The following is a 22535-nucleotide window of genomic DNA, read 5'->3' as shown; positions in this document are numbered from 1 at the left end:
TCCCTCCATGTTGTCACAAATGGCAGTGTTTCCTCTTATGGCTGAGTAGTATTCAATGTATCACATCTCCTTTATCCAGTCATCTATGGAAGGACACCTTGGTTGTTTGGACCTTGAGAATATGATGCTAAGTGAAATAAGTCAGACAGTAAAAGCTGAGAACCATGTAATTCCATTCATTGGTATATAAAACTGAAACTCACCGACACGGACAACCGTGTGGTGGTCACAGAAGGAAGGAGGGTAGTACAGGGGACCAAATATATGGTGATGGAAGGTGATTTGACTTTGGGTGGTGGGGACACAATGCTATATACAGATCTCCTATCATAGAAACCTACCACCGTCACCCCAATAAATTAAATTTAAAAATCCTTTGTTTACCCCCCACCCCCGCCTTGTTTCCCACCCCCTTCTCTTTTGGGTTTGAGATTGGGAAGGTTCTGTTTTGGTGTAAACTTGGATTTTCACATGGTTGCCAGGCAACAGACGCCACCCCAGTCAGGATGCATATAAATGTTAAATGGTGCCCAGCCACCTCTGAAGCTGAGCCTGCGAATGAATCACACAGGGGAGATGGTTAAAAATGTAAGCAGGTGTGAGACCTTATTCCCAGTGAATGCTAATGGGTGGGCAGGCCAGGTGGCTCCTATGAGGGCAGGTGGGCTGAGGAGGCCCGAGAAACCCAGCGCCTAAGTATCAAATGGCAAATGACATCAAGATGGGCTGCTTGGCCTTCAATAAGGGAAACAGCTGAGAAAGTTGGGAGGAACCAGAACACGGATCTTAGTTTACTTGTGTGTATGAAACCAAGGCTCCTTAAGACTTTGATTAAACCTAGCTTTAAATCCTAGCTCTAGACATCATCTCTCTCTCTGTCTCTTTCCATCAGAGACCTAGCCTTTCCCCTGGATAACCAGCAACCCCCGAGGCAGCAGGAGACCAGGGCCCGGCCTGACTGAAGATCACACGGTCCAGCCTCTGGCAGGCTCAAGATAACATCTTGACCTAAGGTATCTTTCAGTTCCTGAGCCCCAAGGTGGAACAACCCCCCGGCTACTTTCCGAGGAAACCAGGCAGAGGGACGCCAGAGCAGACCTCGGAGGTGTGCTCCGGGCTGAAGAAATGATTTACTACCCTCCCACCTCCGACCAAGCCACTCCCAGCACGACCCTCACCCCCTCACCCACGGTGTCCTGAGGTTTTGCCCTGTACAGCCTGCAGCCTCCACGCCATGGGGGAGTTCAGGCTGAGTATTCGCTTCCCCTTCGTAATAAAATAGCCAATCTTTCTGTACCGCAGTTCTCGGTGTTTAGTGTTCGGCTCTGCTAGCCCCAATGGGTGAACTCTTTGTTCTGTAACATACGGCTGTTCCGTTCCGTTCCGTTCCGTTCCATGTTCGTGTTGCATATCTTACAGCGTTTAATCTTATCTCAGTGCAGTGAATTTGAAACCATCGTCTTTATTTTACAGTGAAGAAATGAAGGTACAGAGAGGTTGTTAACTTATCCGAAGTCACACCGCTAGGAAGCGGAGGAGCTGGGATTTGCACGCGGACAGTTGGGTCTCTCAGCAGCAGCACTGGGTGGTGGTGCAGAATGCAGACTCTAGCGTGGAGCAGTCTGGGCCCTAACTCTGCCTGTGACATTCACTAGCTATGCCGACCTTGCTCAAACTGGCCGACCCCCTCCTGCCTCCGTTTCCCACGTTTTAACTGGGGAAAGCAATGATAACACATCTGAGCGTTCTGGTGAAGAATAGTATTTAGTAACCGTTAGCCATTATCTTCACCAACTAAGCACTTCTGACCTGCATCTGACCCTGAAGGTCACCTTCAGAATTCCCTGCAGGGCTGGCGGAAGTTTTGGTTGAGACAATACTGCACCCTTATGCTTTTCCTCTAACTTGTTGGTCTGTGTTGCCCGCTCTGCGCCCGTTTTCCTTTCCTCAAGACTGTCCCCCAATCAGCCTCCTGACCTGTCTCAGGGTTGGCTTCCTGGGGACCCCTGGTCTGTGACAGTGGGCGAAGGCATGAGAAATTCCAAGCAAACCAAACAAAAGACGGCAGTCAGCCGAGTCAAGTCCACTGTTTAATGTTTTAACCATAATGCAAACAGGCATAAGTAGTTTTTGTTTGAATTCCATCCAATTAGAAGATGAGAACTACACAGAGGAAGAGCATGCGGTGAACACAGCCTGGACAACCTTGCAAAGAGCGTGAGGCGGGCGTCGGTCCCTTGAGGAAGGTGCCGGAGCGCACGGGACACTTGGCGGAGATAGCAGCATTGAGAGCTCAGAGGTAGGGGGAAGTCCGCGTTCCTGGTGGTGTGTGTGGTCAGATGAGACACCGCTCTGCCCACTGGCCCAGTTCCCAACCCCGGAATGGAATCCCACGGGGACCGACCAACCGACCGACCGTGCGCTCTCACTCAGCCTTCCGGGAAATCACTGCCGAACCCAGAGTGGGTCTTACAATCACAAGGACAACACAGCAACCTGGAGAACAGGGTGAAGGCAGGAGGCCGGGCACGGAGGGCGCTGGGCCTCTGAGGGTCACAGCCTGTATGGAAACGAACTGTCATCCTTCTGACTTGGGAGTTTGTGAAACCGCATCTTTTCATTCCCCCTCCACATCCTTCCAGTCTCAGTGGGGCAGCAGGTAACAGAAACAAAACCACGGGGCTGAGGAATGCTCGGCTGGCCAGGGACATCTGGTAATGTCCGAAGACCTGTGCGGTTGTCACCGTTAGGGGGCTACTACTGGCTCAACATCCTCCAATGCCCAGGACAGCCCCAACCCCCCAGCCCCAAATGCCCACAGTGCCGAGGCTGACAGGCCCGCGTCTCCCAGAGCCCGATCTGGGCACTCTGATGTCCTGGGGTCTTTTTCTAGAAAACTATGCAGGGCAGCACCTCAAGGCAGATTTGTTGCTGCCTGAAGGGGCCGCCTGGTTGAGAGTGGGCTCTGTCCCGGACCAGACAGGCACGGCCTCCTCATTCAGAGCTGCCCAGCGATTCTAGGACAAAACAGAACACATGGAGGCACATGTGCTCCTGACCCCTCTCCAGCCCGTGCTCTGCCCAGAGGACACCAGGACAGATTGCTTCCCAGGTGTGAGCGCTCACTAGGTCCTCACACCTGCGACGCAACAGTGTGTGGGGAGAGGCAGCTTTTCCTGGGCCACGCTGCCGCCAGGCAGGGACTGGAGAGCCAGGCAGGGGTCAGCTGCCAAGTTCATAGGAACCATCTGAGTTGAGTCCTTGGGAGGCAGGGCCCCTCCCTCAGACTGTCAGATCTCGGTTTCCTCCATCCCTGCTGCTGGCCTGTCATTCTTGAGCCAAACGGGACATTTGGATGTAGGAGGCATGGCAAGGGCCGGGGAGAAGATACGGCGTACGAACAGGTCGGATGGGACGCTCAGGTTAGTGTTTCTCTCTTCTGGTCCCCTGCAGGCGTCTCATTAGCTGGCGGATTCAGACAGAAGGCTTTGTGGACAAGGCGGCACAGTGACATGCTGGAGATAGAGGCAGTGGGGGTGGAAATAAACAGATAAACACGACCGGCTGAAAACAAAACCTTAAGGCCATGGGTTTCCTAACGGCGGTGCTGCAGGGCGAAGGGGCCAGACATCTGGCTTGCCCGTTCTGGCAGGACCCGTGTGCCCCATGATCTCGGTCAGAAAATCTCACGTTTTGGACGTAGGGCAAACCTGACCTCTTTTTGGAGCCCCAAGCAGGTGGCTGGCAGGAAAGCCCTCTGTTCTGAGGCCAAAGTCTCCTGGCCAGGGGGCAGTTCTCTCTGTGCGGCCAAGCCCGGCTGACCCTGGGAAGGATCCACCCTGTGGACTCGGGGAGAAGCTGGCTATCACGTCCGCATCGCAAACTCATCTTTCCCCGGGGCCTGTTTCACCTCCCGAGCCCCGTCTCAGCTGAGAGGCCAGAATCTCTGCGTTCTTGTTTGTTGTCATCTTTCAGGACGATGGTATCCAGGTCCTGTTGACTCAACCCCTGCAACCTCTTGCATCACAGTATCTGTTTCTCTCCTCATTCCAGCCTTTGTTCCTTGTGATCACCTGCCCGGAAGTCAACAGGCCGGCCCTCCGTGCTCTGCGCTGCAGCCAGAACATTCTTGTCCAGGCTTAACTCCAATCACCACCTTATTCTTCCCTTTTAAAAACATTCTTAAGGACGCTCACTGCCTACCAAATACTGGTAAAGTCAAAATTCCTTAACATGCCTCTCCCCCTCCCCACTGCCTGCTTCCTGCCCATCTTCCCAGCATCTCTCTTGCCATTCCAACCCTCCCCAGCCTTCCAAAGCTGGGTACCTCTGACACCATCCCCCACTTACCCTACATGCCCCACCCCAGTCCTTGTCTTTGCTCTCACCCTTCCTACTTTGTGGCACACGTGTCTCCCAAACTTGCTGGTGGAATCCACCCACTTCTCGAACCCCAGACATTTATGTTGATTCTAAGAATCGTGTCTCTGCATACGGATTCTACCCATCTATAAAAGGGGAACTGTGTTCTGCTCTGTACACCGTACCATGCCTTCTGCATTCTGGAGAAGCAAGCATGTTATAGATTAAGTGAAAAAAATAAAACGTGATCTCTTACAGTGGGTCAGGGACTGTCACCGGGCACCTAGGGGCAGTATCTCATATAATCCACCTTGTCCTACAGGTGACTATGCAGACTCAGAAAGGTGAGTAATCCACCAGCCCACAGTTGTCTGTGGAGACACAGGCGGTAGAGATGAAATCTACACGTAAACATGGCGAGCTAAAAACAAGAGGGCAAGCTCTCCCTGGCCACATGAACTCAGGCCAGCTCCCAAACCTCCATGTTGGCGGGTCTGAAGCCTTCTCCCCCAAAAGAAAGTTACCTGGATCTCACTCCATAGAAACCAGGGTGCGGGAATAGATCCTTAGTGATGACAGGAGAGCGTGACTGTTCAGGGGATGACCCATTCCTCCTGCCAAACTCACTGCTGTCTAGAGTTCTGTTTAAATGGGGTTGGAGTTACTGCAGACCAATTCAATGGGGAGAGGGAAATCAAAGGTCTGTAAACTGGGGGACCCCCAAATGCCCAGCCAACCCTACTTTTGCTCACCTCTTGCTAAACCAAATTTTTGGTTACTGGGACTGAGCTAAAATCCGCCACAAGAGGGCAGCATTTACACACCTGGATCAGAGCTAAACCCTCTAGGACTCCACTCTCCATCTCTTGAAAGGCTCATTACAGCCAGGCTTTTGGTGTCAGGGATTCTGACAAAGGAGAGAAACAGATCAGTCTAGTCCTCTGTCTGCGAGCCAGGAGCGGTGAAGCAGCTGTGTTGCAGTGGAAAGGCGTTTACTTGAAAAAAAAAAAAATCCTTCTGGGAAGAATGATGAATCCTGGTTATCTAATCATTTCTTTGGACTCCCTGATAAAACAAGAGGATGTTTCCCTCTGTCTGCCTGCTTCTCCAAGGACGCGGATAGAGGAGGAAGGCGCCTGGCACAGAGTGCTCACAAGTATTTATTCGGCGATGGAAAAGCATTCGTGCATAAAGCTTGATTTGATGGAGGTTGGACACATTCCCCGGGGAGCTAGTGACATTGTAGGCGGTATCTCCAAAAAGCTCAAGGGGTTGGAAAGCTGCTAGGAGACAGACAGTGTCTGCAGGAGAGACGGGGTTTACGAGGGGCTTCCCTCCAGGTTAGAAAGGGTCGGGGAGCATGCTAAGCGTTTGGTCTCGATGCCCTTGGAAGTCTGAGGAGAAAACAGGACTCAAGGAAGGCGGGAGGTCCTAACTCTGTCCCAGGGGACGGGGCACCAGTGGGAGCTCCTAGGGAGGGTGGACAAAGACGAGACAGAATTTGCCCTTTGACTTAGAGTCTTGGAGATTGTCCTCCCAACACCTCTTTGGCACCCCCATTCTAAGGCCTTTCCCAAGAGGCCAGGGCACTTTCTCTTTGGTATCCCCCCCCCCCCCCCAAAAAAAAAAAAAACAAGCACACACGGAGCATCGAGAAAAGAAATGCCCATTGTGCAGGAGACGCTGTCTTTCTGTGACAAAACCAAACAGAAGGATGGGCCTGGCCGAATGCTTCCCTCCCAACCGCGGGGGCCCAGAGCAGACCCTGGAGCCAGTCCCCTGGGGTGGGCACTGGGACTTTTTGGCTCTCTCTAGTGGGCGCTGCCTGCATTGATTGGTAGCACTTCCAAGCCTCCCGTGCCATTGAGTCTGAGAGGGTAAACGCAGCGGCTTGCCTGCCAGGGAGAACTTGTACCAGCTCTGATTCTTGCTAACGACTCTGCTGCCCATTTAAAAAGAAGTCTGTCGAGCACAATTTATTTGTCCCTGTTATTTTAGCAGGTTAAACATGTGGGGGATGCCTTGTAGAAGGCCTACAGCATAGAGGCCAGGCCCTTCCCACCCTGGGCTGTAGGCCTGCAGAGGAAGCCACGTGGCACCCCTGCCCAACCTGATCAACCCTAACTGGCTCCCGGGATTTTACCGCTGAGGGTGAAGCAGCAAGCCCTATTTGGGGGAATAAAAACAAAACGATGACACTTCCTTAATATTGTTTCCAGTCTTCACAACTTTAAAGTTGGATCCATTCATACTTAGCTTTACAGCATTACAACGAGGGGAACCTGGGACCAGAGACTTGTCCAGAGTCAGGGGGTGGCAAAGATGAGAAGATTCCATGTCCAGCCCGTTCCCTTGGACAGCATTACTTCTGGCCTCGTGGGTGGGGCTGCTCTGGGAGAGTTTGGGGTGGGTGGGCTGGGGGGAGGGTTGCCCAATCCAATAGATGGGTGAGTTTCCCAGCCAGGGCTCCCTCGTGGTGCAAGAATCTAAATGCATCTAGTTCTCAGATTCCCCCTTTCCTTGGAGATTTCCCCCTAAATCATCACATGCCCTCTCCATGCCCGGACCCTTTATTTCCGGGACGATTAGGGTGCTTCCAAGTGTTACAGGGACCCAGGCGCAGTCCCTCAGTAAGGACGTGTGAGCAGCCAACGCAGACCGGGCCGGGATTCTGGGCCCCCGGGGTCTGCAGGCAACATGCTCACATGGGCAAGAGGCCTGACCAAGACCCAGGCCCATTGCACGCGCACACACACGCACGACCAGACGTCATCCTATAAAAGGTAAGGTGGGACTTCAGCGGCTGCTAGACTGGCTCAGAAGACTCTTCTGTGTGATCCCTGCGCCTCTCCCGGGGAACCTCCGAAAACAAGCCCGCTGTGAGCGCTGCACGCCCCAGGGCCCCCATGCACCGAGGACTTGTCCTTGTCAGGAGGAGGGCGGGGCAATGCTGCGAGAGCTGCTGCGGAGTGTAAAGGCATTGCATTGCAGCAGGAAAACTCAGGAGGAAACCCAAGGAGGCCAAGGACACACGGAGAGGTGAGAGCCCAGGAGAGGAAAGCCAGGACAGGCAGCGACAGGATGAGGCAGAGCGGGGCCACGCGGGTCCAGTGGGAAGGATTCAGCGGTGTCCACGCTTATGGAACCTGCCGCCACCCCTGCCGGAGCGCATGGGGCGGACCCCCTGCTGTCCGTCGGGGAAGAGCATCCGGTTAGGAGCTAAAAACCCTGTGGGAGAAGTGAGGAGGGAGTTAGCGCCGCAGGGCCAGGCTGCTGTGTCCTTAAAGATACGGGGACAGCCACCTACACTCTGCACGGGCCTTCCTTGCTCTCACTGCCTGCCCTGGCACCCAGCTGGGACCTGCAAGGAATGACCGAACGAATGAGTGAACGCTGGCTCCCAACACACCGGCCAGGAAGAGGGACATTTAAAGCGGCTCAGTGACAGCCAAAGGCGTTGCGGTGTTCACAGCAATAACGTGAGCCTCCTGGACACACGAGTATGTTTTTGAGACAGCCGATGGTAAGGGGAAGACCGTGAGGGTATGTGAGAGACGGAGCGTGTGCCCTCTGCTACTCTAAACGAGACGGCTCCATTGCCACCGAAGTGAAAGGGCCCAGGGCAGGGGTGGCGAGGCGTTCCGGGGCAGGGAAAGGGGGTGTGAGGTTACACTCAAGCTGGTGTGTCATGGCACTGCAGTCAGTCTAAAACAGTGAGACTCAATCCCAGCCTTGTGGAGCCCCAGACTGTTTCCAGCAATTTCTAAGGGAGGAGTGAAGCTGTCAAAATAATGCCAATTGGAATTTGCATCAATGAGAGCGTTCCCAGGATTCTGGGGAGTGAGAGACATGGTGTGAACCCCCAGACAACGTTGCAGAGCCCTGAGCCATCGTTCCACTAGGGGGCGCCCCGGGCAGAAGCTGGGGTTCCTACACTTGAGGGCACAGTCTCCCAGAGGAACCACTGCACCCAGAGGTCCAGGCTCTGCAGGCCTGGGCCTGGAAGGTGCACTTCCAACATGCTCCCAGGCGCTGCTGCTGCTGCGGCCCAGGGACACCTCGGTGGGAAAGCCCCGTTAATGAGGTCAGACGTCCCTGCCCATCGGGACCCAGAAGAGAGGGCTCTGCCACCCCTTGCCTGGGGCGGGGCCAGCTTACTCGTCGGTGTCCTTTTTGCTCTCCTCAATGAAGGCAATGGATTCAGATCTAAGGCGGTTGGTCACTTCATACGTTCGCAGGGTGACCCCAAAGATATCCTCATGGTAGCGGTTGTCATCCTAGGGGACGGAAACAGGAAACAGCCCTCAGAGGCCAGCCCAGGGCACAGAGAGGGCAGGCACACTGACACCCGGTATGAACTCTCCCTAAAGAAAACGGGCCCAAGAGAAACGAGGCGCTCCAGCACCCCGGGAGTGACCTTGGCCTCCAAGACTCTGTTGGAGCAGGACCCTCTGCCCTCCAGGGCACGGGGTCTCTCCAGCCCAGACGACAATGAGCCCCCTGGGTCCATCCAGGAACAAGCTGCTGCTCTGTCGATTCTGAGGACAGGAGGGGAGGTCAAACGGGAGCCTTGGCACCCCCCGTCCTCTCCCAGTGATCTGCCCGCTGCTGCCGTCACACACCACAGCCCCAGCCATATTCAACCTGCTCCCCTGCACGCCCAGCCTCCTTCCTCCTCTCAGCGGGGGTTGGGACACCTCCATCCTCTGCCTGAGCCAGAGATGGCAAAGTGGGAGCAGGGATGTCGTTATGGCTCCCCAGGCATTGAGACAGGTGGGGTGAGGAAGAGGAGACAAGACCACGGATGCCGGGAAAGGGAAGTGAGAGGCCAGCGCCACTCACCCTCAGTCGGCTGATGAACACGCCAGCGTCCTCCACTGAGAGCTTCCCCTGCTGCGCCACGATGCGCTGGATGGCCTTGAGGACATCGGCGGCCATGGTGACGTCCCCGCACACATAAATGTGGCCCCCTTGCTCCTTCAGAGCTTGGTACACCGGTTCCGCCAGCTTCTCTTGCAGGATGTCCTGCACGTACTTCTGTGGGGAGCAGGGGCTGTGTGAGCCCCAGGGAGCAGAGCCAACGTGGGGGCTTGTGGGCAGGGGGTGATCTCTGGGGTCTCAGGAGAGTGAAGTGGGGAGGCGGAAAGCCAACCCGAGGCTGTGGGAAGGAGCGGCTCCCCACTTTGGACTTTGCTCTGCTGAGGCCCCCAGAACTTTTCCTGGAGGGGCATTAAAGGGGAGCATTGTCTATCTGCTCCTCTCTCCAACCATCAGGGGTCCCCCGCGAGTTTAGAGGCCACACACTTGCCGGAGCAGATACATATAATTGATTTCAGAGAGGAAGGAAGAGGGATAGAAACATTAATGATGAGAGAGAATCATTGATTGGCTGGCTGCCTCCTGCATGCCCGCTACTGGGGATCGAGCCCACAACCCGGGCATGTGCCCTGACTGGAACTGAACCATGACCTCACCCACTGAGCCACGCTGGCCTGGCAGGAGTGGGGTTCTTACAGGTGTCCTATGCTGACGTGGCAGAGCAGCCCCAGGCAGACAGCAAGAGGTGGGGATAGGTGAGGGCTCCAGGCCACCTGTGTAAAGCCAGCTGCTGTAGCTGGAGCAAGAAGTGGGCTAAGGGAACGTGAGGGGGGCACCCGTGAGTTTGCTACAGCCTCCAGGGAGTTTGTCTGGCTTGTTCCGATGCCTCTGGCCCAGGAAACTCCCCTCGGCCGAGGCTGACATTCAGCTGTTCACCCTGGCTTGGCTGTCCTGATGTTGACGTACTTCTACAGCAGCTGTCAAATGGCCCCGGCCCAGGTTCTCTGTTTCCCCCTCATCCCAGCTGTCCTGGCCTCCTTCCTGGGATCCCTCCACCCCAGGCCTGCCCCAGATCCTGCAGGAGCGTGCTCCAGGCCTGTGGCCCTTTCCACTTGGACTGGTAGGGTCTCTTATGGGCCATTCAATGTTTTTTTTAAATTCACATCGAAACGTTTTTCCGGCTGGGGTGGGGGCCGTGACAGAGCAGGGTCACCTTTGGTTTGTCTGGCTCCCGGGAGTAGGCCGTGTACAGTTCTCTGAAGACCCCCGAGCTCTGGGCCTGCAGGGTCTCCTCCCTGTAGATGTGGTCCACCTTGGACTGCCGGCACCCGAAGACCAGGATCATGGGGCAGGGACTCATTCCTGGGGACCAGAAGATCTCATGTCACCCACAGCCCTGATGCCTGATTTGGGGGGTGGCTGGTGATGCTGGAGGTGGGTACTGGGAACCCCAGCGGGTGCCATGTAGCTAGAGGGACATTAACACAGGAGCAGGACACACACACACACACACACACACACACACACACACACACACACGGAAGCAGGCGAAGTGTGCTCAGACTTTGGCAAACCTCCCTTCTCTGGGTCTCAATCTTCCCTCCTGACCCTGTGGGAGGGTCTCAGACCCCAAACTTTGGAGCTACACAGCCTGGGTTCCAATCCCAGCTCTGTCTGACAACAAGCAACTTGCTTAACTTTCTCTGTCTCCATTTCCCCCAGGTACAAAACAGGAACAACAACAGCAACTACCTGATAGGGTTATTGTTAGACCTGAATGTCAAACATCAGAACGGGCCTGGTACAAATGTTAGCTAGTCTACGTGAGTGACAGTTCCATAGGGGCAGGTGTTTTTTCTAAGTTGTTTCTGTCTTGTTCATTGGTATGCCTCCAGTGCCTACAACAGTGTTGGCATTTACTAGATGCTCAATAAATCCCTGTATAACGCCAACACTGCGGCTCTCTCCTCCCAAAGCTGATCTGTGTGTATCCCACACAGCAAAGCCTGCGCCTGAATACGAGCCTCTGAGAGAATCCCATAAACACCCCCAACTGAGAAGGCTTCACGTTTACCCTGCTTGAATTGTAAGGGGGGGTCCAATCTTAACCGTCCAAGGAACGTGGGGTTTCAGGACCCAGCATAAGCTGAGGGGAGATTTGTTCGGACAGGTCCTATGAATGGCACCAGGAGTCAGGTTGGAGCGAGGCTCCCCAGCCCTCCCCGGGTGGCGAGGCTCTGGAGAGAACGGTCACGCCTCTCCTGAGACGCTGGTGGCCGTCCCAGGGCCAGGGGGTGGACACCCTGTGGCTACTGGGCCAGGACCCACCTTTGTGTTGGATATCAAATTGCCGCTGCTGCCAGAAGCTCCGGAAAGGGGCGATGCCGGTGCCCGGGCCAACCAGGATGCAGGGCACGTGGGGGTTTCGGGGCAGGTGGAAGCCGGGCGCTCTGGACAAGGAGAGCAGGTCAGAAGGCTTGCAGGGTCACCTGTGACTGAGAATAGCTGGGCCACCCTGGCCAGTGTGCTCAGCGGCTAGAGCGCCGGCACGCGCACCGAAGGATCATGGGTTCAAGTCCTGGTCAAGTACCTGGGTTGCAGGTTGATCCCCGACCCTGGTCGTGTGTGTGTGTGTGTGTGTGTGTGTGTGTGTGTGTGTGTGTGTGTGTGGCAACCAATCAGTGTGTGTGTGTCTCTCTTTCCCCTCTCCCCTTCACTCTCTTAAAAGTCAATGGAAAAAAATATCCTTGGGCGAGGATTAACAATAACAAAGAATAGTTGGGTCTTAGAGAAACCAGGGGCCATCTTGGGTAGAATACAGTGGGATCTGCAGCTCTTCAGCCTGGCCAAGTGCCCCTAGTCAGGGTGGGGGTCCCACAGATTTGGGGAATCCCCAGAGTCTGCCTATCCTTCCATTTCCTAATGATCCCCGTTGCTGAGCTGAGCCACAAAGGGCAGTGGGGTTGATCTGACTTAGGGTTTCCTACCTTAGCTCTACTGAAGTTGGAGGTTGCATATTTCTCTGTTGTGGGGACCATCCTGTACATGGTAGGCTATTGAGCAGCTCCCCTGGCTGCCACCCACTAAATTCCAGGAACACCCTCCAGCAGTGACAACCAAAGATATCTCCAGAATCGCCACATATAAAAACATTACCTCCCCCCCCCCCGCCCCCGTTGAGAACCGCTGATTTAACCACCCATGAGCGCTCCTATTACCACCGACTCCAGGGGACTAAAGAACCACCTGGGGGTGTTAAAAGGAGTCAGGCAGTCTGGGTTAGGACTCTCTCTCTCTCTCTCTCTCTCTCTCTCTCTCTCTCTCTCTCTCTCTCAGTCCTCACCTGAGGATATTTTGCCATTGATTTTTAGAGTGTAAGGAAGCGGTGGGGGGCGGGGGGGGGGGGGGAGAGAAACACATAGACTGGTTGGCTCCTGCATAGGCCCGGACCAGGGCCAGGGATGGAATCTGCAACCGAGGTACATGTGCCCTTGACTGGAATCGAGTCCGCAGGCCGACGCTCTCTCCACTGAACAAACTGGCCAGGGCTAGGGCTCTATTTCTGAAGCACCCCGAAGGTATGTGGACCATCCCATGAACAGCTGAGCAAAGTGGCAGGCCAAGGTCACTGTTCAGGCGGAGAAGTTACTGATTGACAAAGCAGACACTTACAATGGGCCTAAGCTCAGGCATGTCCTTTGTTTGTAAATTTTTTTAAAGTAGTATTTTTTATTTGGTTGACTGACTGTGATAAGAACACGTAACATGTAATCTACCCTCTTAACAAATTTTTAAGTGCACAATGCGGTACTGTAATCATAGGCAGGAATATCCTTTACAGCGGAGTTTGGGAGGAAGGCTCTGATTGGTGGTGGTGAGAGATGCTCGGATCTCCCGTTTCTAAGGAACTGGGGACAGCGGGTGTCCTTTAGGATTTGGATAGAGCCTCCCCTGGTCTGCAAATGCCATGGGGGCTGAGCCTGCGCCCTCTGCATCGATCTGAGGACATGCACCGGATACACGCCCGCTGCGCTGACTTGCCCTCGACTAGAGGACTGTCTTAGCTTCTGCTGGTCCTGTCTCGTGATCCTGTTGCCTTTACAACTTGGAGGGATGCAGAATGCTGAGCCCATGTGATCCAGCTGTCTCTCTAGAACCCTCTGGGCTGGTCCACCCACCCAACTCAGGAGAGCAATGTGCAGACTGGGGGTGGCTGCTCATTTCTCTTCCTTTGCACTCACCCTCTCACGAAACAGGGGACCACGTCGTCAGACTGGATCTGGTTGAGCCAGGAGGAGCACACGCCGTGGTGAACTGGTCCTTCTCCATCTAGCAGAATAAACAAGGTGGGCTGGCTTACCTCCTGTCCCCAAGCTTCCCGGCATTGGTACCCACTCCCTTCAGTCCTGAAGGCCCCCAGCCCCAATGCCCAGTTTCTGCCTTGGAGCTCCTTGTCTGGATCCCTTCCTCTGACAGGGAAGAGGAGGTGGCATAGCTGGGGGAGCCTGTGAGCTGTGAAAGGGCCCAGGGTGCTGTGCGGGAGGGGTGAGCCGGATTCAAATCCCGCCACTGAAAGGGCTTTGGTCAGTGTGTTCCCCCTGGGCTGCTGGGATCCCAGTCTCAGAAAACTCTCCGGCACTGTGCACTTTGATTGCGTGATCAAGGAGGGAAAGCACGGGAGAAAAATGTCCAGTTGGCTGACTGACCTAGGACCAGCAGGGCACCTGCAGCAGGGAGCTCCCCCCCCGCCCCCCTCCGAGGAAAGGCGTTGTTCTAGCTGCCGCCTGGCGTTGGCTCTGCCTAAGGGGACAGTGTGCCTGCTCTGCTTCTTCCCAAAGTTTCCTGGCTGTGGGCATGGGTCTCCAGCTAGGGACTTGGGATTTGGTAGAGTTGCCGGGAACCTGGGGGGGGAACGCAGACCCAGAGGCGCCCCCAGCACCTCTGCCCACCTCCTGTGTGGTAAGATACGATGGCCACAGTGAGGTGCACCTCCTCGGGGTACATGTCCGGGGAGGAGCTGATGGAATAGTAACGAGGCTGCAGAAGGGACAGCTGGGTCAAGAGCAGGCTGGCAGGCATTTGGATGGACTGGAACTCCTCCAGCACCTCCACGATGGTGGGGTTCTTGTTCCATTTCCATTCCTCATACTCCTGCAAGCCCTGCACCAAGGAGAGGACAGAGGAGAACTCGCACTCAGCTCCAGGTACAGATTTCCACTGGAGGCTCCAGGGGGCCGGGGAAGAAGGCAAATAAAAGTAATAATAGTCCATCCAGCTGGCTCAGTGGTTGAGCATCGACCTATGAGCCAGGCGGTCACAGTTCGATTCCCGGTCAGGGCACATGCCCGGGTTACAGGCTCGATCCCCAGTGGGGGGCGTGCAAGAGGCAGCCGATCCATGATTCTTTCATCCTGGATGTTCTCTCTCTCCCTCTCCCTTCCTCTCTGAAATCAATAAAATAAAAATAATCACTAACACTTAACATTGTCAATACTCTGTGTCAGGTTTTAACTCTTGCTCAGACCTGATGAAATAGGTATGCTTGTTATACCCATTTTATAGATGAGGAAACTAAGGGATATAAGAGGTGCCACGGCTGACGAGGTGGTGATTCTGGGTTTTGAATCTAGGTCAGGGGGTGAAACTTCAGCCTGCGAACCAAATCTGGCTAATCCCTTCTTTTGTCCGTTTAAATGGTTTGAGGGAAACATCCGAAGAATACTATTTTATGACCTAAGACTTCTATATAATAAAAGGCTAATATGCAAATCGACCAAACAACTGGTTGCTATGATGCACACTGACCACCAGGGGGCAGATGCTTAGCGCAGGAGCTGCCCCCTCGTGGTCAGTACACTTCCACAGGGGGAGTGCTGCTCAGCCAGAAGCCGGCCTTAGGGTTGCAAGCGCAGCAGCGGTGGTGGGCACCAAGGATGTCTGACTGACAGCTTAGGACCGCTCCCCCAAGGGCTCCAGGACTGCCAGAGGGTGCAAATGGGCTGAGGGGGACCCCTCCCGCCCTCCCCGAGCACATGAATCTCATGCACTGGGCCTCAAGTATGACATAAAATTCAAAATAGAATACTATTTTATGCCCTGAAATACGATATAAAAATCAAATTTCAAGTTCAAAATCCATAAATAAAGTGGGATTGGAACCCAGTCACACCCACTCACTTATGTGTTGTCTAGCTGTTGACTACAATAGCAGAGCTGAGTAGTCAGAGACCGAAGGACTGTGAACCTCAAATATTTACTACCTGGCCCTTTACAGGGAAAATGTGCGGAGCCTTACCCTAGGCAGTCTGGCCCCAGAATCTGGGCTCCTGACCTTCACACTGTCCTGCAGTATGTGAAGGTCAAAAGAGAGGCACCGTGGAGGGAGTCATGACTCCCAGGTATAGAATGCTAATGTGCAATCTGTGGGTTTGCAAGGGTACAGGTGCATCTGCAGAGAGCATGCTCAGACGGTAAAGGACAGTCCCGAAGGAACAGATTAGGGGTGGGGAACTGTGTTCTGGGGCAGGTTGACAGTAAAGCCCAGCTGTGACTAGGGAACAGGGGGGTTCCCCGGGGCTCCGGAGTGGTCCTTCCTACTAGATCTCAGAAGCTGCCCTGGGCAGTCCTTTTTTGGGCTTAGGAGGTTCAGATTTTGAGGAGGGGAAAGGCCATTCCAGTGCATTGGATAATAAAGCCTTTTCCCAGGCCTCTAGAGACCATCCTTGGGTTATTGAGAGCGTGTGGCATCGGTGAGGATGTGACTCCCACACCTTCAGTGACCTTCAACTGCAGGGGCCCAACTGGCCAAGAGCCCCAGCATGATCACCTGTGCTGGCCTTGCCTTAGCATGCCTGTGCGACCAGGACCTGTCCATTCAACCTCCTCTCCTCTCCTTCACTTGGGGTCAGACTGGTTTTGACGTCTGACAGTTCTCCCAGACTTATCTGACTTCCTTCCCATTTTCTCTCACCCAGGTCTTTCCCCTGATAAAAATCCTTGTTCATTTAATCTTGTAGTTTGTGTTCTTTGGAAAGAAATAAAAATACAGTTATCCAATTCTACTTTAAATAATCCTATTGCCTGACCAGCGTGGCTAGGGGTTGAACATCAACCTATGAACCAGGAGGTCACGGTTCGATTCCCAGTCAGGGCACATGGCTGGGTTGCAGACTCGATCCCTAGTGTGGGGTGTGCAGGAGGCAGCTAACCAATGATTCTCTCTCATCACTGATTTTTCTCTCCTTCTCTCTCCCTCTCCCTTCCACTCTGAAATTAATAAAAATATATTAAAATATGTATTTTTAAATCCTGTGGAAGCAGAGCAAGTTCTGGTTCCTCTTATTAGTCACACTTCCCATTAACTTAAAAAATTTAATCGAAGTTATACATAGACAGTTTAAAAAGTTAAATAATTCTGCAAAACTTATGAGGAAAAGAATGCCCTTCTACCTCTCCAATCTGTTTCCGGCTCCCCAGAGGCGTTTCTTCTGCTGTTTACGTATCTATTTCTAAGTCATATGCACCCCTTGCATTGGCCTCTGCCTTGCGGACCACCATGCAATCCCCTCTCTGGGACAGCAGAAGAAAGCGAAACCACCTTTGCTGGTGGCTTGCATACCAGGGAAGAGCCCCACTGGGAGGAACCCGGGGGTCTTCCTGGGTGGGATTCTTACTGGGCAAGGCTTTGCAGCAGCTGGAGCAGACGGGCCCTCGGTTTCTAAGCAAGGGTGGGAGCAGCTGTTTGCTGGCTTCACCTTTCCATCAGAGCCCTCCCTTACCTTAAACCAGGCATCCTCAAACTACGGCCCGCGGGCCACATGCGGCCCGCCGAGGATGTTTATCCGGCCCGCCAGGTGCCGCTGCCTGTCCTGCTTAGCAGCCGATTCGTCCCGGGCCCGCAGTGCGCATAGGAATTTGTTCATAGTTCTTTTTTTTAAACTATAGTCCGGCCCTCCGACGGTCTGAGGGACAGTGAACTGGCCCCCTGTTTAAAAAGTTTGAGGACCCCGGCCTTAAACCTTTACCTACAGCTCCTCTGCACCGGCAAAGGCTTAGCTGTGAAACAGGGCACTGTGAGATTCTCCCTTTCTTTTTCCTCTAAGAAGTTTCCACTGTGGTCCAAGAACTTTGAGATTCAGTGAGGTCACTCTTGTCCTATCAGGGCTCAGAACCAGACGAGATGGTCTGGACTGGACTAACCCCAATGGACTTTCTGGGAACTAGAAAACGGCAATGTCTGCTCAAGACTGCCATCTGCTGGAAGTGTGCTGTAATACCAGACAACTAGGCAAGGCCCAGGGGGTGGAAGGCGTGCCCTGGGGTTGCAGGGGGCCAGGACCCACCTTGCTGAGGATCAGCAGCTGCTGCTTCTCTTTCTCGCTGGTGGCCAGGGAGGCGAACTGCTGCAGCTGCAGGGGCGTGGGCGGCGTGGTGATGTCCAGGTAGTACTTGAAGGCCTGGAAGATTGTGCAGGGCGGGAGGCGGTGCTCATCTGTCCAGTTACGGATGACTCCTGTGGAGGCACAATGGTGGTCGGGGGTGGGTGGGGGCAGGAGAGTGTGAGCTCTGAAGGCTTGGGTCCCAGTCAGGATGGGGCTGGGTGAGCCCAACAACCCCTCGCCTCTCCACCTTCCATATCCCACATCTACACCTCATGTCCAAGGAGCATATCCAAAATCCATTGTATGCAAACTAGTCCAAAAATTAAAAAGCAAGTATTCAAGTAGCATGAGACAGTCCCCAGGCATTCTACAGTGAGCCACCAACTGAGCATGAGTTATGTCTGTCCTCTGGTGGAATCAGCCTCTCCCTCCTCTGAGCGGGATTCCAGTGTTTAAAATGACGAACATGCTTAACACTTACCTAGTATATTCTATGTGGCAAGTACTAGGCTCAGCACTTTATATTAACTCCTAGAATCCTTCTCATCTCCCCAGACTCACAACCATCCTAGGTGGTACGTGCTATTATTATCTCCCTTTTGCAATTGAGATCAATGGGAGCCCAGAGAGTTGAAGGATTTTGCCCCAGGTCACACAGCTCGTAAGTGTGAGGTGAGTAGTCTGTCTTGTAACTATCACACTGTACTGCTTCTGTGTACTTTTCATTCAATATAACCCCCAAACACAAGCCTCTCCTTCGTCAGGGACTCAACCCAAGATAAACAGGCGCAGTTCCAACCTGGAGTAAAAACCGGCTGTGTGGGACTGATTACGAGGTGTGTCTCTCCAAAGTGGTGCCCTCCTAAGGGACCTTCAACAGGGCTGTGACTACATACTCTGCTCATGTTCTACCCTGGCTGCACACCCGAGCTCCTCTGTAGAGGTGACATGCCCCTGTATCACAGGCTGCCACGCAAGGCCACTGCCGTTCCTCGTTCTGAGCTCACCTGCACCTACTGAGATGAAGCACTGACCCCTGTGCCTTAGCAAGTTCTTCAGTGGGAATGTCAAGAATGGCCACGGAAGCAGGTGGGGACGTGAACAATGAGGTCTGATATGTGGTTCCATGCCTAGTGGGCATGGGGCTGCATACAGTGCCTTTGGACCCTAAGAGGAGGCAGGGTCAGACTCCAGCTGCCGTTTACTCTGTGGGCAGGGGGGCGGTGGTGACACAAAAGGAAGCAGAGTGGGCCCAGCTCAAATCAGTCTCCCCATCGATGTCCTGGCATCCCAGACAATACAGCAGCCCGTTGGGACAAGGATGTTCAGCCAAGAGAAATGCGGTGTTCCGTTCCATAAGCTGGAGGCAGCAGAGACCCACTCTCCTACCTGGGTTGGTGATTGGGACCAAGAAGGGGGTCTCCTCTTCCCCAGACACCCCCTGCCTCTGGGACTCCCTGAGAAGGGGAGGGCCTAGGAGTGGGCGGGTGGGGTGCCCGCGTGGCCATCGTTACCCAGAGCCGTGCTCCGCTCTTCTAGCAGCTCCACTTTCACCAGCTGGTTGATAGGGGGCGCGTCCTCCAGCCGCTCGATCAGGGCATTCACCAGGTCCTCCTGGTTGCCAGGGAAGACGCCCAGGTGGTCCCCAGGCTGGTACTGCAGCTCCTGATGCCCATTGGTGTGGAGACGCACGAAGATGGTTGACCGGCTGGAGGGAAGGACCGGGAACAATGAGCTAAGGCATCACCAGCCACCGCCCCCTTTCTTTGCTCCTTTGGGGGTCCCGTGACTGCAGTTTCCCTCCTTCATTCTCCTTGGGGCCCAAGCCAGCCAGACTTCTGTCCCCCTCACTTCCACAGCCCGGCGTTAAGCAGGGTCACCTGGGAGCTCACAAATCCAATAGCCAGTTCTAGTGCTCAAGCTGGTCATGGGTGCAGCACACGCACAGCCGCTCGTGTCTTCCTTCTCGCGGATCCTGGCACCGAGGCTCTGCTGCCTCCTCTCTGGCTGCCCTGGCTCAGTCTCCTTTGCTGGTTCCTTCTCATCTCCCCAAACTCTGGACATTGGAGCTCCCAGGGCTCAGTCCTCAGATCTCTTTGTTTTTCTATCTTCCTGCCCCAGCTTTTCTTTTCTCCATTGCAGGGACCATCCCCTGACCCACAGTAGCATTTACTTCATGATCCAGTCTCTGGTCTGTCCCCCTGCCCATCCTCTGGCCCCCACAGCACCGTAAACTCTAGAGGACAGGGGGTTGGTGTGTCTGTTTTGTTCAGGGCTCTATTCCTGGCACCTAGGACAGTGCATGGCACACAGTAGGTGCTCAAGAAATATTTTGTTGGTTGAAGGGACCTCAGTCTCCCAGATGCCAGAACAAGCTTTGTCTCAGTAGCAATGGGGGTCCTCTCGACACCCGGAGCTAAGGCAGTGCTGATCCCTCCAGAATCCTAAACTTCACACCTTTTGCAACTGGATGTCCTCATATTGCCATGGGCAAAGGGAAAAGGACCTGGCCTGAAGCCTGGGTTGTGGTTAAACACATATCCACCCGATATTACAAAAATGGAGAGATCGTAGGAGAAACCCAGAGAGAGCCTCATTCCCACCTGCCAGGCACCCTTTCTCATGGATTCTTGTATGTCAAATGCAGGGAGGCCTGTACCAGGTGAATGGGGGCCTCAAGAAAGAATTCTCAGACTTTGGTTATTTTGGTTGGTGTAAACTTTTAGTACAGATACTACATTTTACACAGTATTTGAAAACCTGGGGATTGATCACACGTTGGTCAATCAAATCCCTCATACACCTCAGGTTATGATCGCATTTCAGCTCTGCTTCCTCTTCTTTGACAACTGGTTTTTAGTTGATAGAGAACTTGACATTCAATATGAAGTTTCTATTCTCCCTTGAATAATCAACATTTGAGTAAACCAATGGGGCTTGTTATTTAAAGGAATTTTTGATGGAACCAGAGCCCTTTTGTGCTGCAAATTGCCGCCATTAATAAAAATAGCTGTGCTGGCACACTTGCTTTTTGGTGTGTCAAGTATTTTTTTGAAGTGGGGAATTTGGTGACTGAAATTGTGAATGGCAGTGTTAGGGTCTGGGGTCCCACTCTCCATCCCTGGGCAGATTATGCCTTCTCTGGGGCACTGATTTTATGCATGATTGATCCTGCTTTGAGCTCACACCCATGTTGGTTCCCAAAGAGCCAGAACATTACCCACTGCTAGCTCCAGGGAGGGAATTAGCAGAGACTGACGGCCAGCAGGTGGCGCTGTGGGGTTGCTAATTTGGGAACCTCCTGAGACAACCACAGGAATCCTTTGAAAGGCCTGCAATCAATTCCACTTTCTCCCAGATCATCACGATTTCTTTCAGAAGTGTATTTGCCTCTGTTCTTTCGGCTGGCACAAAATACAAATGCAGAGGACACGAACCTGCTGAGCTGGCTCACGTTCACAGCCACTGGCCCCAACTCCTCCTGAACTAGCAGAAGGTGGTCAGGTAGATAAGGGGCAGGGATGGGGGTGGAGCTGGCAGGTTAGCTAGGAGGCCGGCCTAGGCTCTGACCAGGTTGGGCTTGCTGACAACCCCAGCACAGAATGTCTGCATGGTCCTAGGGCAGTTTGCCGACCACTGTCCTAGGGCACCTTGATGGGCTGGTCTTTGAAGCTTCGCAGGAAGCTGCCCCTCGTGGGTAACACTAGCCTGGAGACCGAATGCCTTAAATCTCAGTCCTGTTGGAGGTTTCTAAGTGTAGGACTTTCTAGGCCTTCTTAAAAAAAACTTGGGGCACATATGGACCATTGAAAAGTATTAGGGGAGAAAGAAAGGGAAGTATTGGGGAGCAGCCATTTGGGCCTTCACCTCCTCCCCCAGAGTAACACTTGCCTATACTGTATTTATATCCACACACAGAAGCAGAACACACACACACACACACACACACACACACACACACCCGCGTGCATGTGCTTGGCAGTGGTTCAATGCCAGGTTCCCACAACAAGTCTGCTAATGTGCAGCATTAAATGGAAAAAAAAAAAAGCTACTGCTCAATTTTCCAAGAAAAGGGTAAACACTGTCTATCGAGAGCAGTTTGAGTTAATAGGTTCATTCCACAAATTTATATTGAATGTCAGGCACTGTTCTAGGCACTGGGGAGACAGTGGCAGATAATGCAAAGTACCCTGACTTCATTGGGAAGTGACTTAAAAAGATCTCAGATGGAGTTGCTGATGTGGATGGTGGGTGGTGATGGGTTGGGGGCAGTGGGCTGAGACCACCAGATAAGAGTGATCAGGGAGGCCTCTCTGAAGATTTGACATTTGAGCAGAGACCTGAACAATGAGAAGGGGTAGACATGCAAAGATCTAGGGGGAGCGTGTTCCCGAAAGGAGGAGCAGCACATGCCAAGGCCCCGAGGTAGGAAATAGTGTGGTGTGGCCGAGGAAGGGAAAGGAGGCTGGAGCGTTTGGAGAGTGATGGACACAGGGCTGTGTGGTGGAGAAGGAGGTCAGGGAGCTGGGCGGAGGTCACCACCTGCTACCGCAAGGAGACCGGAGGTTTCGTACGTTCAGTGGGAAGCCACTGCAGGGTGTGCAGCTGTGGAGGGACAGGCGTCAATGTACATTTTGAAAAGATTCCTCTGGCTGCTGTTTGGAAATTGGATCTTTGAGAGAAAAGCCAAGAAACAAGGAGGCAGGGTAGGTGCCTATTGCAGCCCCTCAGACCAGAGGTCATCATGGTTTGGCTCAAGGTGGCAGCTGGGACCTGGATGTGCAGTGTGAGAGGAGGTGAGGAGACTTGAGTTTTGGCTTCAGCCAAATGTTGATGTTTTCTGTTGCGATGGTGAAAGCTGGAGAGAGGCAATGTATCCGAGGGGAGATGGAAATCAAGAGCTCAACCATCTGAGCACTGATCCATGAACCAATAGGTCACTGGTTCGATTCCTGGTCAGGGCACATGCCGGGG

General features: G+C 53.7%; 1 protein-coding gene across 5 annotated transcripts in view; it reads right to left on the bottom strand.

Moving 5' to 3' along the window:
* Positions 1–2077: 2077 nt before the first annotated feature.
* The window catches only part of NOS1 (nitric oxide synthase 1), a gene marked incomplete at its 3' end in the record, with an annotated part of 102668 nt that continues 82210 nt past the window's right edge, over positions 2078–22535 (bottom strand). For 2 of the 5 annotated variants that reach the window (XM_080649547.1, XM_080649550.1), the window contains 9 exons: positions 19076–19269; positions 17523–17692; positions 14130–14340; positions 13422–13509; positions 11509–11630; positions 10394–10542; positions 9205–9399; positions 8521–8639; positions 2078–3515 (listed from right to left, as the gene is read on the bottom strand). In XM_080649547.1, the coding sequence (XP_080505673.1) occupies positions 3419–3515; positions 8521–8639; positions 9205–9399; positions 10394–10542; positions 11509–11630; positions 13422–13509; positions 14130–14340; positions 17523–17692; positions 19076–19269 (1345 nt within the window). Of the gene's footprint in view, positions 7591–8516; positions 8640–9204; positions 9400–10393; positions 10543–11508; positions 11631–13421; positions 13510–14129; positions 14341–17522; positions 17693–19075; positions 19270–22535 lie in introns of those variants that run through there. The other 3 variants (XM_080649549.1, XM_080649551.1, XM_080649548.1) reach the window with 2 other exon arrangements.

Source organism: Plecotus auritus (genome assembly GCF_963455305.1).
Source record: "Plecotus auritus genome assembly, chromosome: 13".
Taxonomy (NCBI): Eukaryota; Metazoa; Chordata; class Mammalia; order Chiroptera; family Vespertilionidae; genus Plecotus; species Plecotus auritus.
This window is presented reverse-complemented; position numbering and strand designations above follow the sequence as displayed.